Here is a 14,956-nt window from a genome sequence, read left to right on the forward strand (position 1 = left end):
TCAGGTATGAAGTAGAACAAATGTACCTTCTAAACATTGTTTAGAAGAGAATATTCTGCTGAGAAGCTCCTTGTGCAGAGCTGGTGTGATTGCGTAACGATGCACCAATGAAATTTCCTTCTTCTGCATAACTCTCAGTGATATTTAAGAGCTGTCAGTGTGGTTGTTATGAGATCGATTTAATTTTGAGTAGTTTGGATAGAGGTAGCCTGTGTATGGAACGGAAGGCTAAAATTACAGCCATATAAAGATATAGGAGCAGCTTGCACCAAAAGCCTATGGGGGAGCACATTATCTGATGATATGCCTAAGACTTCTAGTGCGCTGGCAAAATCAGCCCTCCAATTTCTTGCAAGCATTCTTCCCCTTCAACAGACACTTCTATTTTTCCATCTCAGAGCGCATGAGAATTTCTTCAGATCAGGGATAAGGAACCTGTGATCCTCCAGCTGCTTCTGAATTGCAATTCCCATCATCCCTGACTATTGACCACGCTGACTGGGGTTGATGGGACTTGAAGTCCAACAACAACTGGAGGGTGACAGTGAGGCGGCCAAGGATGATGTGCATCTTTGGCTTTCCAGGAAAAATTTCACCAGCACTCAGTCCCCTTTCTGGCTGCCCATGCTTCCTGTTCTGGAAAGGTGGCTTATACTGAATCAGACTGCTGGTCCATCTAGCTCAGTTTGTCTACAATGACTGGCAGCAGCTCCCCAGGGTTTGAGGAAGCAGTTTCCAAGCCCTAGCGGGAGATGCTGGAGCCTTCTCCAAATAAGGCAAAGGCTGTACCAATGAGCTATAGACCTTCTCTACATAGGAGGAGGTCTTCCCCTGGGCTATAATTGGATACTGAGAGCTATAGTGAGAGAACGGTGCTGAGAGTTGTTAGAAGACACCTATTCTGGTTACACAGCTACCATACCCAGAGTTCCCTGAGAGGAGGGATTGATTGTCAAACTACTCTGGGAATTGTAGCTGTGTAAGGGCACCCTTAGCAAACTATGCTTCCCATAATTCTTTGAGTGAAGTGGTACATTAGTAATTTATATATATGGTGTTTATGTGGCTCTTCACTTCAATGGGTCTACTCTGAGCAGGTCTAGCATTGGATACAATTCTGGGACGCGGGTAGCACTGTGGTCTAAGCCACTGAGCCTCTTGGGCTTGCCGATCGGAAGGTTGGCGGTTCGAATCTGCCCGACGGGGTGAGCTCCCGTTGCTCTGTCCCAGCTCCTGCCAACCTAGCAGTTCGAAAGCATGCCAGTGCAAGTAGATAAATAGGTACTGCTGTGGCAGGAAGGTAAACGGTGTTTCCGTGCACTCTGGTTTCCATCACGGTGTTCTGTTGTGCCAGAGGCAGTTTAGTCCTACTGGCCACATGACCCGGAAATCTGTCTGTGGACAAACGCTGGCTCCCTCGGCCTGAAAGCAAGATGAGTGCCGCAACCCCATAGTCACCTTTGATTGGACTTAACCGTCCAGGGGTCCTTTACCTTTCTTACCTTTACAACCCTTTTCTCTTTTATTGTTTCTTTGGAAGTTCAAAGTTTATTAAAAATTTTGCTGTCCTGCAGTTTTGTATTTCTTGGCCCAATTTTATTTCTGTTCTCAGTTTTCTGTTTCCTGATATTTTATGATGCATTGGAATTTGGTTCTTTCCATTTTTGGCCATACATCACTTTAGAAATATATATTGAAAGGTGAAATAAAAATCTTGTAAATAAACCAAAGGTGCAGGGTATCTGTTGCAATTTGTCAGCCCGCATATAAAGTGAGCTGTTCGAGAACTTTCAAGGAAGGCTGTAGAAATTCATTTTTAAGTAGGCCAAATGGAAAGGAAGCAAACACATCTTTCATTGCTGCTGTTTAGTTGCGTATTACAGGATTTCCAAAGGAGCTGGAAATCATGCAGCTTTTAAAGAGATGATTTAAATATCCAAGCAGCAAGACTTTATGTCTCCTTAAAAGCTTCTGCTGGTGAAGGCAGGTGTTTCTGCCCACTAATGAGGACAGCTGCAATAGCAAAGAAATTCAGAGCTACAACAAGGACTCTAAATCAAGACGATTGATTTTATTGTAAGATTTGCCATCAGCTAAAATTTAAAAGTGTTGTTTTTAATTTTGAACATTCTTCCCCAGAGGAACTTTGCAATTAAATGTGACTGTTTATCTTTATGCTTCATGGTCAGTATGAGATACACAAAATGATAAAAAAGCATATATTGCTGTCGCAGGGAACAAAGGCGCAGCGCACAGTTAGCACCAGCATGATGCTTCTCTAATAGAGCCTAGCCATAGAGTGGAAGGCATTAGCTGTGCCAGGATTCACACTGGTTCAGATTCATTCACACTTCTGTTAGGAACACTGCATGTTGCAATCAGTAAGACTATGCTTTGCCAAGGCAGAAGTCAGGTGGCACCTCTAGAACTCCAGGGAGGTGTTGTGGTTCAATTGCCAAGCTAGGACTTGGGAGACCAGAGTTCACGGGGTGAATTTGAGCCAGTAACTGCCTCTCAGCCTCATCTGCCTCACATGGGGACGCGGGTGGTGCTGTGGTCTAAACCAGTGCTCCCCAACCTTGGGTCTCCAGCTGTTTTCGGACTGCAATTCCCATCATCCCTGACCACTGGTCTTGTTAGCAAGGGATGATGGGAGTTGCAGTCCAAAAACAGCTGGAGAACCAAGGTTGGAGAACACTGGTCTAAACCACAGAGCCTCTTGGGCTTGCTGATCAGAAGGTCGGCGGTTTAAATCCCCGCAACGGGGTGAGCTCCCATTGCTCTGTCCCAGCTCCTGCCAACCTAACAGTTCGAAAGCATGCCAGTGCAAGTAGATAAATAGGTACCACTGTGGTGGGAAGGTAAATGGCATTTCTGTGCACTCTGGTTTCTGTCACAGTGTTCCGTTGCACCAGAAGCGGTTTAGTCCTGCTGGCCACATGACCTGGAAAGCTGTCTGTGGACAAGTGCTGGCTCCCTTGGCCTGAAAGCGAGTTGCCTTTGAATTTACCTTTACCTTACCTCACATGGTTGCTGTGGGGATTAATTGAAGAGGGAGAGAACCAGTGGCATGTGGTCAGTTGCCTAGGGGAATTAAGTTTGTCCCCTAAATGTTCCCCTGGTGCCTCCTTCCCAAAGTCTGGGAAGCTTTTGCTCGGCTTAGGGAGAGAGGCACGATGCTCCGACGGGTCAAAGAGCCCTTTGACCACCTTCCATAAGCACACCCAGCTTGAGGAAGGATGCAGGAAGGCTCCAAGATCCTGTCCCAAAGCCCAGGAAGCTTCTGTGTGGCTCAGGAAGGGAGGCACAATGCTCACACTCGTGACATCAGCCCTCCACCAATCGCCCTCGCAATCTGGTGCCTCTGGCCCCAACGGCTCTCATACAGAAAATTTCACCGCGCACCACTGGAGAGAACTGTGCATGCCACGTTGAATTCCTTGGAAAAAAAGTGGGCTTTAAATGAAACAAATAAACAAAACTTCTTTGGGGTGTACATGGCCTCTGTAGATTGTGGCTCATCAAATCCTGCCAATATTAACTGAGCTTTTTGTATGTCTGATTTGTATCATACGCAGGTCTTGACAAAGGCAGCCAGTACAGTTTCCAAGTCGCAGCCATGACAGTCAATGGGACAGGACCCTCCTCCGACTGGTATACTGCAGAAACTCCAGAGAGCGATCTTGATGGTAATTGTATTTCTTTTCACAGCCATTATAACTGCCTTTTTGCTCATTCTGATTGTTGCCTTGCCCTTCGGCTAAGGTTGCGGTGGAGGTCAGGAGCATTCAGCTTCCAGATCCATTGGAGCTGTTGTCTGAGTGCTTTCTCTCTGCAGTAGGTTTTCACTGGCTGCATGCTGTTAAAATTCTCCCTGTGTATGGACAAGTGAAGCAGAAGTGAGAAAAGAAAGGCAGCTTCATTTCTCTCCCACTATGCTCCTAGCACCTGTGTTTAATTTTAACTTCTTTCCCAGCTGTTGCTGTTGAAACTTTTGCCAAAATTGTAATATTGGGTGGTTACTGAAAGCCAGGTTTGTTTTTAACCGTATTGCTTATTCTTCCGTGATACAATTCCTCTGGGGGGTTATCAAAAGAACCGATCTATTTGTGACAGGCCCAATGGTCTATCTGCTATCAAAGTAATATGCAGAAGTTCTCTGGGACCTTGGTCTTCCCTTGCTCTGAAACACTTGAGCAGCCAGTTCTGGGCACTTGGATCTGGGATTTCCATTGCCCCTGAAAAACTCATACGAATGCCATGATGGTGATGACCATTCCTCATTGGATCTGTAGCCTTCCAGTCCCCAACTCCTATCACTCCCAGCCAGCATGGCCAAGGGACTGGGATGATGGGAGCTGCACCCCAACACTTGGGGGAGGCCCCTCTGGTACAGTTTTCAAATATGGATGTTTCATTCAGCTGTCATAGCTGATTGGTCAATGATAGAGCCATTCATGGCCCCATATGCAGCAGACATTTAAAGGGGTATCATGCCACTTTCAATAATCACGCCTCTCCCCAAGGAATCCTGGGAAACCTAGTTTGTCAAGGGTGCTGAGAGTTGTTTTAGGATACCCCAATTCCCCTCACAAAGCTGCAACAATTGGTTTAACCCTCAATCCCTCTTCACAATGAATTCAGTTGATCTGTGAGGGAACTGGGGTCTCCTAAGTGCTCTCAGCACTCTTTACAAAGTACAGTTCCCAGGATTCTGTGGAGGAAGCCACGACTGTTTATGATACTCCTTTAAATGTATAGCTCAGATGGGAGCCATGTAGGGATATGAGATCCTTTCCCTCAGGCTGGTGGTTTTTGGGTTTGTTTGTTTTTTGAATTGGGCTTTTGCAGTTGAAACCCTAATAACCACCTGACTGCTGAGAACGGCACCCTGCGCCATACTTGGTTTTAAACCTGTTTCTGTTTGTTCACACTGCAGAAGCAAGGGCACGAAAACATTTAGAGCCAAGCCTGTACCTTGAATCACTGACCCAGTTCTGTACCCCAGTGCAGACCCAGACTAAATTGCTTCAGAACACACACACAGTCTGGCTTTTTAAACAACCATCACCTTTCAGCTTCATGTTTTGCGCTCTAGCTACCTCTTGGGATGGCTCCTTTGGCGAGATCTGCAAGGTTAGAGACATGCAAGGATCAGCTAAATTCCTTTGGTGCTGCTGTGCGGATTGTTAACTGCAATTCCCTCTCTGCTCTTTTGCTGTAGAAGTTCCTTCACCGGATGCTTTTATTTTTAATTTTTTTGGCATCTGCAGTAACACACACACACACACACACACACACACACACAAAATGAAGAGCGTCTTGAAGAAACTCCCTTACCTCCCTATGGATTGCCCATTTAATTAGTGTGTTTTGTTAAAGTGATTAGAAATCCAAACACTGCTGCTGATCCAAGGTTCCCTGGAAAGCCAGAATAGTCTTTCTGACAGCTGGGAGCATTTTAAATATTTATTTTGAGCATAAAGCATCATGCTTTTTTCTCTGAGGGGGGCGGAAACCACTGGATGCTCAATTTCCCCCAAAACATCCGACTCAAACAGTTTAAGTAATGATGTTGGGGTGCTGGATCAGTCTTGTATAGCAATATTCTGGAGGAATATATTTATGTGTATTCTGGGGATGCTGTTTAACTTCCTTTCTAAACAAGAGCAGATCTCCTCCATTTCTGCACTAGGTTCACTCTCCATTCAGCTCTTCCTGAATTCTGTGTTTACCTAGAAGAATTCCTGGAATTAATTCTAGGACTGGGTAAGGCCCAGTTCGCTCCAATTTTCCATTCATTTGCATTCATCTTCCCCTCTATATTACCATTGCATCTGTGTGCATTGATGCAACTGTATGTACAATTGCACTTGCCACAGTGTTTTATATTGATGAACCTGTGCTCTCCTGAGCACTGATAACCATGTAGAGAGCTGCCTTAGGCTGAATCAGATCATTGGTACATCTTTTTCAATATTGTCTACAATGACTGGCAATGGCTCTTTGGGGTTTCAGATACGGATCTCTCCCCAACATACATGGAGATACAACCCAGTACCTGGAACTGTTAAGAACTGGAAGCAGTGACATCCTGTGCTGTCTATATACAAAATTGGTGCAAAAACAGTGGTACCAAATAATGTGGTATTTCAAAATCTAGAATAAATTTGAAGGAGGAAAGCTTTAGAAGCATTTTTTCCCCCTCTTGAAGGATTGATTTATATGATCTCCCTACTCATAGTTGGATGCTGTTGAATACACACACACACACACACATATTCCTTTCAGGTTGGATTGTTGTCACACTGATTGGTAGAATCCTTTGCCCCAGGTTGCTCCTTAGGTGAACTTCTGTCAGTGTAGAAATATCCAGGACAGGAGTAACAAATATGGTGCCCTCCATATCTTGCTGGACTCCAACTCCCATCAACCCCAGCCAGCACACCCAATGGCCAGGTATAATGGGAGTTGGAGTCCAGCAATATCTGGAAGGCACAACATTGGCTGTCCCTGATATAAGAATATGCATAGATACAAATTTCATCTCCGTGTGTCTGGCTAGACCAAATAAAGCCCTCTGCACAGGAAAAAGGCTGAAGCAGGTGATATTGCTGAAATTCAAAGTTCATTTGATCAGAATTCCAATTTGCCTCCCTCCTACATCACAGGTAAATAATGAATCGAACACTACTTCTCTTTAAATTCTTCCTCAGCTTTCAGTGGGGAAAACCAACATCCATGCAGGAAACATGTGCTACCAGTTAACTATCCCATATCCCATCAAGTTTTGCATTTAAGCTATACTTGTGCCCTTCCTATGTTTTCATCCTCTCCCTCTATTCACCCCTCCCCTTGTGATTGTGCACCAATGAGGACACATGCATGTGCTATACAGTGCCTGGTATAAAGCTGTCCTTGAAGAGCAATGAAGGATTATGAAAAATAGTAAAGTATCCTGAACATTTTGATGTCCCTCATTTTAATCCCTGCCCTTGAAGCGCAACATCCCACCCCTTTATGCCTGCTGTGTTTGAATATGTTCCTAATGATGTCCAGCATTCCAAAACAGCTTGCTTTGTTTTAACAGTAAGAAAATGTATTGCATTTCAAATACGTGCACACAGTGGTCCGGGAGATACTTAATGGTGTCATGTTTTTGTTTGTTTCTTTGTCTGCTCTTCCTTAAATGAAGCACCATTCAAGAATAGATTGACTTTGAGACTGTGGAGATTGTGAAGCCCTTGCAAATGTTGCTGTGTTCATTATGCGACCTCTAACATTCTCATAAGACTTTCCAGTGGATCCAGCGGTTCCTCAGAAGAATTTTATTCTGCCCCCAAAATTCACTGCAAAGCCTATAAACTATCAAGGGCACGGACGGCAGAATCAATGACAGCGCCGCTGAAAAGTATTAATCCCATCAGTTTTTTACTGCCTCCCCTCCGCCACCCGTCACCCAACGTTTATAGTGGGAATACTTCACAATCAAAGGAGGCCCTTTTCTCGGAGTTTGCACCAGCATTTGGCATCTGAGTCCTTTTACCTCTTCCATTTGGCTAAAATATGACAGGCCTCCTCATGGGGGGAAAAGATTGCAACTTGTTTCTTCCGCTCTCAAAGAGACAAGCTGCTTTCTTGCTCTTCTGAGGAGACTTGTGGTATGGTAGCTCCTAGGCAAACCTCCAGCAAAAGGGCTTGCTTTCCCCTCCAAAGGGTTTTAAAACACCCACCCACACCATTAGACTGGATAGCCATCTCATTCCTGGCTTGCACGTAATAAAATGCAAACGAATGCATTGTTAATAGAATGCTGTCGGTATATCATTATTTTCCTAGACAGATATCTTACCCCCCCCCCCCCGCTTGTGCTTTAGTATTAATCAGAGGAGGCAGGGTGAGTGAAGGAAAAATGAAAAATATGCATGGTTGCGATAATGACTGCTACAGGCCTAGACTGTCGCCACGTAATGTTAGAAGCAGTGACTTATTTAATACTGCTTAAGTTGCTAGTCCATTGTTCGCTTACTGGCTTTTCTGAGCTTGCTTGCTGTTCACTATTATGAAATGTTTTTCTGTGAGTAATATATGCACACACAGAGAGAGAATGAGAGTGACTTCCACGTATTTAATTTATTGAACTTATGAGTTTTGTCCTCCGCCATCTTTTCATAAAGGATAATTCTTGCTTCCCCGCTTGTCTGACTCTTCAAAGAATAATAATTCAATGACAGGAAGGCGAAAGCATAGTTTGGAGATGACTGCATCTGTTGAATGGCACAGTTAGACACCTTGTGCTTGGCGGTGGAAAAAATTCAGTTGTGTGTTTAAAGACGTTAACCCAGCCTAGATATTTTACAAGCTGTATATTTTAATGACTTGCATGCTACTTCTGCATGTGACAAGGATGTGATACTTTGCTTCTTTCCAGAAACAATGACAGGTCAGCCTAAAGTGTGCTCTTACTGCCGTTCAAACGCAGACGGTGGCACTGCTAACAGCATCTTCCTTTGACTCCTAGAATCTCAGGTTCCTGACCAGCCAAGCTCTCTTCATGTGAGGCCTTTGTCAACCAGCATTGTAATGAGCTGGACGCCGCCACTGAACCCAAACATCGTTGTGCGCGGATACATTATTGGCTACGGAGTGGGGAGCCCATACGCCGAGACGGTGCGAGTGGACAGCAAGCAGCGCTACTATTCCATTGAACACTTGGGTAGGTGGGATTTCCACTCCAGGAAATGCTTAGAAGCTTGGGGAGGGGGCGAAATGTGTTTCTAGGCCTTCTAGTCAACCTGTCTATTCCAGGCCATAAATGCAGAGTATCCCCGGGGAATGCTGGGGTTCCCCCCAAAAAACTGTGGATTAATAATCCTGGATTTGTAGCCTTGTGATGGATATACTACACTTCCTTTGGTAGAAGCTATGTGCATTACGGTAAATGTATTGTGTGGATGCGACCTAGGTCAGAAAGATCCTGCCACCCTTCGAGGCAATGAGTTCTGTTAGCAAATAGATTATACAGTAATTGCTCGGGTTGCGAACGTGATCCGTGCGGGAGGCACGTTCGCTACCCGCAGCATTCACAACCCATGACCCACACGTCTGCGCACATGCAGGTCACAATTTGGTGCTTCTGCGCATGCACAAAGCGTGATTTGGTGCTTCTGTGCATGTGCAAGCGCCGAAACCCAGAAGTAACTGTTCTGGTACTTCCGAGTTTGGCACAGTGTGCAACCTGAAATCATGCACCCCGAAGTGTCTGTAACCCAAGGTATGACTGTATTAACATTCAACTGAATTATTATTATTATTATTATTATTATTTATTAATACCCGGCCACTCTGGATGGCTTCCAACAGACTATTAAAATACTGTCCTCTTGTTACTTGACTCATTAGATGTCATCCTGTCATCTTTCTTGCCAATACAAATGAGAACCTGGCCCAGAGTAAACCCCATGTCCTCTTTGCATGCATGTGTGTGGTTGTTTTTTTAATAGCATCCAACGAATGGTTGTGGCAGCCCAGGGCAAAATCAACTTGGGATTAATTGGGATTGCCAGTTAATTACCGTATTTTTTGCTCTATAAGACTCACTTTTTCCCTCCTAAAAAGTAAGGGGAAATGTGTGTGCGTCTTATGGAGCGAATGCAGGCTGCGCAGCTATCCCAGAAGCCAGAACAGCAAGAGGGATTGCTGCTTTCACTGCGCAGCGGTCCCTCTTGCTGTTCTGGCTTCTGAGATTCAGAATATTTTTTTTCTTCTTTTCCTCCTCCAAAAACTAGGTGCGTCTTATGGTCTGGTGCGTCTTACAGAGCAAAAAATACGGTAACTTTGAGAATGATGAAGTTGAACGCCTAGCTTATGTGTTTGTTGGAGTGGGGCTCAAGCTCCAGGGTGTGACTTTTGAAACAAATGAAATGTCTTGGCTACATGCCGTAGCACCAGGAGTAGAAAGAAATATGTTTACAATGACTGAGTTCTGGCTTTTTCTCTTGCTCAGGTGTGAACCTCTTTTCAGATTTAGAGTAGCCTCAGTTCTCTATTGAGTTGTATAGACTGCAATCACAGACTCAGTTGGGTGGATTGACAAAAATCAGCTCCCCTTCTTCATCATATCCCAGGATCGGCAGCGTCTGAGGTTGGGGGTAGATCCGCCCCCTCAACTGCCTAAAATTGTTGTCTCCTTTTCTCTTATATAATTCAGTAACTCTTATTGCCTGCATCCTTGCACTTAAATTACTGAAGGTCACTAAAATGATTTGTCTTATTACTTCCTGAAATATTCAGTTCTGGTCTTTGGAGTATACTGTGAAACTCTGGCAATAGTAAGACTTACTAAGTAGTATTTGAATATTTATGATCTATACTTTCATCAAACATATAAAGGCATACGTTATACTTTATAACATAAAGTATAGCCAGTCTATAAATATATATAAAGCGTCAATAAAGCATTAGTAGATTCTGGTTGGTTAAAAAAAATGTCAATATTTATTAAGATTTATTTATATATTTCTATTTAGCAAGAGTCCAAGTGCTTGTCTCAGGGGCACAAAAAGTGACCCCCTCACTTGTGGTGCTCTTTTGACAACCAGTGATGATGGAATTTGTCGTGGTGATGTCATTTGTGCACTTTCACCTTTAGTCAACCAGCAAACCTGTAGCTGAAAGGAAACTGGGCTTTCTGTCCCCTAGAGGAAGCCACTTTCTGAATTAGACTTCAACAGAGCACATTCATGGAAATATATTTCCAACTTGGTGCTCAACTAAATGTTACCTTAAACAAGGTGAATTTCAAAACGTGCGCTTGCTAAGATGACAGCAAGCCATGCATAACTTTCCACCTCCACCAGTTCTGCTTTGCCTTCAGCTGGGCTTAACCTCTGGTTTTGGTGTCTGACTTGGTAGAAATCAACTGACTCTGCATGGGAGGGATCCTTGCACATGGGAAGTATCAAACTTCTACCATTCCCCCAGTTCTCATCTACAAGAGCATTAAGTGGGATTTAGGTTTACAAGGAAAACCTTTCTCATTTTTCACTTCCAAATATTGTATTTTTAAAGGAATGCATGATTATTTTTCAAGTCCGGATACACTCCCTCATTTTTCCAGCCTTAAATTCAGTTGCAATATTCCTACTATACAACAATTTGTGTGTTTTCTCTCTCTTAAAAGTCTGCACATTTCTCCTAATACCTGTATTTCCCCAAGCTACACATTTTTGTGAGTAATTTCCCCTAGTATGATTAAATTTTGTACAATAGTTTGACTAATGCATGTACAATGGTGCCTCGCAAGACGAAAAGAATCCGTTCCGCGAGTCTCTTCGTCTTGCGGTTTTTTCGTCTTGCGAAGCAAGCCCATTAGCGGCTTAGCGGATTAGCGCTATTAGCGGCTTAGCGGGCTTAGCGATCAGCTGTTAAGCGGCTTAGCGGATCAGCTGATAAGAGGCTTAACGGATCAGCTGATAAGCGGCTTAGCGATCAGCTGTTAAGCGGCTTAGCGGCTTGGGAAAAAGGGGGGGGGAAGGAAAAAATCCCCGCAGGAACTCGCAAGACATTTTCGTCTTGCGAAGCAAGCCCATAGGAAATTCGTTTTGCGAAGCACCTCCAAAACGGAAAACCCTTTCGTCTAGCGGGTTTTCCGTCTTGCGAGGCATTCGTCTTGCGGGGCACCACTGTATTTTGGTGCACACTTTTGGGTTGCAGAGCTATATCACAAAAAGTAGTAGCAACTGGCCAGATAAACCAGGTGAGGGGAGCCAGTGGGTCTCAAAGCCTCCCCTGCATGTGAAGACAGGCTCCGGTGGATTAAGCAGATGAGATTGATAGTGGGTCCAATGGAAAAGAAGTGGTTTCAGCAGATGCTGTAGAGGGAAGTGAGAGGCAGGTGTAGCTCATCAACCTGGTAAGGTAGCCTATCTAGGAGAAGGAAGACTCTGATTCTAAACCTCTGCTGCCTTGTGGGATATCTTCAAGAGAAGAAAAGGTTAAGGAGCAAACCCTACACAAATCCAGAGTGGAGTTCCTAAGATGGTTGGATGACACCTTGTAAGTCTCCTTCTGGCAACTCTTGCAGCCGACCTGGTGCCACGTGTATCGCTCTGCTTTCCTTTGGACCACATCATCAAGGCCAAGAAGGGTCCCTTGTTGCCTGGGCAGCCCAGGACCTGGGCAGCCTAGGACACGCTGCCTTCAGTGCTGCTAATACAGAGGTTTGACTTCACCCCTGGAAGCCCACTCCATTGTCTCTTGAGACAGGTGGATGCTCTAATAAGTGCAAAGTAGGTAGATTCGTATTAAATCGTTAGATTAAAATGTTAACCAATTTCCCCCTCTCTTCCACATCCCTAATTTAGATTCCATTTCTGCTCTTTCTAAAAAGATCATTGGTGTGTCTCCCTGTATGACTTCTGATATTCTTCTAACTTGGCTTGCGGATCAAAGGCAGTGCCCTTGCAGCTGTGACTGTTAGCATCAAGACAGTAACAGGCATGAGAAAGTGGACTGTTTCTTTTTAATCTTCCTCTGTGGAAGCAAGAGTCTGATCTAGCAAACGGCAGATCACAAACTCAGGAGTCCCCACCACTGCTTTCCTGGAAACAGCCTGTGTTTGTCTTGCTCATTAATTTCTTGGCATCCAGAACACCGCTAACACATTTTCCTAATCAAGTTGCTTTGATGTGCAGGAGGCTCTGCGAAAAAGCTGATCTAATGATGAGCTTGTTACGTCAACGACAGAGTCCGAAACATAGTCGGCGTTTTATACGCCAGGACTGCAATGCTGGTGGGGTTATTCCAAAGGGTGCCGTTGCTTCATAGAGAAGTTAAAATGCTAATGAGTGCCATGCTGAATGGATGCAAAGTCCCACGCTTGACTTCTGAGCACATTCGTTCCTCCACTGCCAGTGTCTGAACACAATGGCAATCAAACCCTCATACTTCCCCTGTGTCAAAATAGTGTCAGGGGGTGTTTCATTATCCATTATTCATTGTGTGCTTTCTCTGACACGTTGCCTTGATGTCATATCAGGAAAAAATGTATTGAAATGCGGTGGAGGGTGGGATGTGCGTGCTAGCTTCAGGGAAACAAAGATCAAATTTTGAGGAAATGACTGCACAGGATCATCTTAATGGCCTGCATAATAGCCTGATTTGCACATCACACTAAGCTAACATTGTTGCTTAGCACGAATACATGGGGACCTGGAGAGGAAATTGTGGCTGCTTGGCTCCTACTTGGCTTTGCTGCTGCGCCAATAGGTTGTGGTTTTGCTTAGGTCATGATTTAGCTTTTTCTAACCCCAAGCTGAAGGTCCGTATAGTTAAAGCTATGGTTTTCCCAGTAGTGATGTATGGAGGTGAGAGCTGGACCATAAAGAAGGCTGATCGCCGAAGAATTGATACTTTTGAATTCTGGTGCTGGAGGAGACTCTTGAGAGTCCCATGGACTGCAAGAAGATCAAACCTATCCATTCTGAAGGAAATCAGCCCTGAGTGCTCACTGGAAGGACAGATCCTGAAGCTGAGACTCCAAGACTTCTGCCACCTCATGAGAAGAGAAGACTCCCTGGAAAAGACTCTGATGTTGGGAAAGATGGAGGGCACAAGGAGAAGGGGACGACAGAGGACGAGATGGTTGGACAGTGTTCTCGAAGCTACCAGCATGAGTTTGACCAAACTGCAGGAGGCAGTGGAAGACAGGAGTGCCTGGCATGCTCTGGTCCATGGGGTCAAAAAGAGTCGGACACGACTAAATGACTAAACAACAACAACAAACCCCAAGCTGAAACCAAGGTTTCTCCTATGGTTTGCTGCTCATAGTTTGGCAAAGCTTGCCCTCCTTGTTCTGGGAGGCAACTAATTGGGAGGCAAACTACCCCTGTAACATGTGTCTGGTTGTGTAAAACTAAATACTTTTCTGGAGAGATGTCCATGTTATCTGGATTTTGAAGTTCAAGTTTTGAAGATGTGAGCAGTGGTATAAGCACTTGCTGTTTTTATCACAGCTTGGTTCTCACATCACATTAAGCCATAGTTTAGCAATTATGGTTTGATAGGAACATGCAGCATGCTGTTTTATGTTGTAAACTGCCCTGAGCTCTTCAGATGAACAGCGGTACATAAATGCAATAAACAATAATAATGATCTTTCTCACTTCGCTTCTTGCATATGTTTTACACATCCTCCTGGCCCTAGGCCTAGTCTGCAAAACACTGAGCATCTGCAAAACATTCAGCCTTGGAGGAAGGAAGTCCTTCCTACCTTTCAGAACTAGGGAATTAAGAAGACACGGTTTTCCATTTCACTCTGTCTCCATCACATGCAGCACTGTTTCCATACCACAGCAGTTCATTTTCTGCCAAAAACTATGTTGTTCACCTCACTGTCTACTGCGGTGAAATTATGTAACTTACATAATTACTGTATTTTTTGCTCCATAAGACACACTTTTTTCCTCCTAAAAAGTAAGGGGAAATGTCTGTGCGTTTTATGGAGTGAATGTGTGGTTCATCGCTGGCTCCCTTTCCAGCCCCTTGCCCAGGCCTCCATTGTTGAATGTTCTGCAGACAGAGGCCGTTTGTTTCTCCAGCGACATGTGACTGGCTGATTAGATTATCTGTCTGGAAACTGTAGAAACCACTCCCTTTCCTTTCCCAAAGAAGCTGCAGAACTGTGAGTTGAGCCCCGTAAAAACAGGATTTTTTTCCCTTTGCAAAGTAAGCTCAACAACTTTGAGATGATCCTCAAAAAGGGGCTTTTCCCCTTTGCAAAAGAAGCTGCACAACTGTGAGCTGATCCCCCCCCCAAAAAAACAGGGCTTTCCCCCTTTCCTCCTCTAAAAACTAGGTGCGTCTTATGGTCAGGTGCGTCTTATGGAACGAAAAATACGTTAATTATGCAATTTATGATTTCATTACATTATTCCATCCTATTCATTTCAGTGCA

General features: G+C 44.4%; 1 protein-coding gene across 3 annotated transcripts in view; it reads left to right on the forward strand.

The window, feature by feature from the left end:
• The window catches only part of DCC (DCC netrin 1 receptor), a gene marked incomplete at its 5' end in the record, with an annotated part of 927,493 nt that overhangs the window by 783,266 nt on the left and 129,271 nt on the right, over positions 1–14,956 (forward strand). For all 3 annotated transcript variants that reach the window (XM_083575505.1, XM_083575506.1, XM_083575507.1), the window contains 2 exons: positions 3,579–3,689; positions 8,522–8,716. In XM_083575505.1, coding sequence (XP_083431631.1) covers positions 3,579–3,689; positions 8,522–8,716 — 306 coding nt within the window. The remainder of the gene's footprint in view (positions 1–3,578; positions 3,690–8,521; positions 8,717–14,956) is intronic.

The sequence above is a fragment of the Podarcis filfolensis genome (assembly GCF_964270895.1).
Source record: "Podarcis filfolensis genome assembly, chromosome: 11".
NCBI lineage: Eukaryota > Metazoa > Chordata > Lepidosauria > Squamata > Lacertidae > Podarcis > Podarcis filfolensis.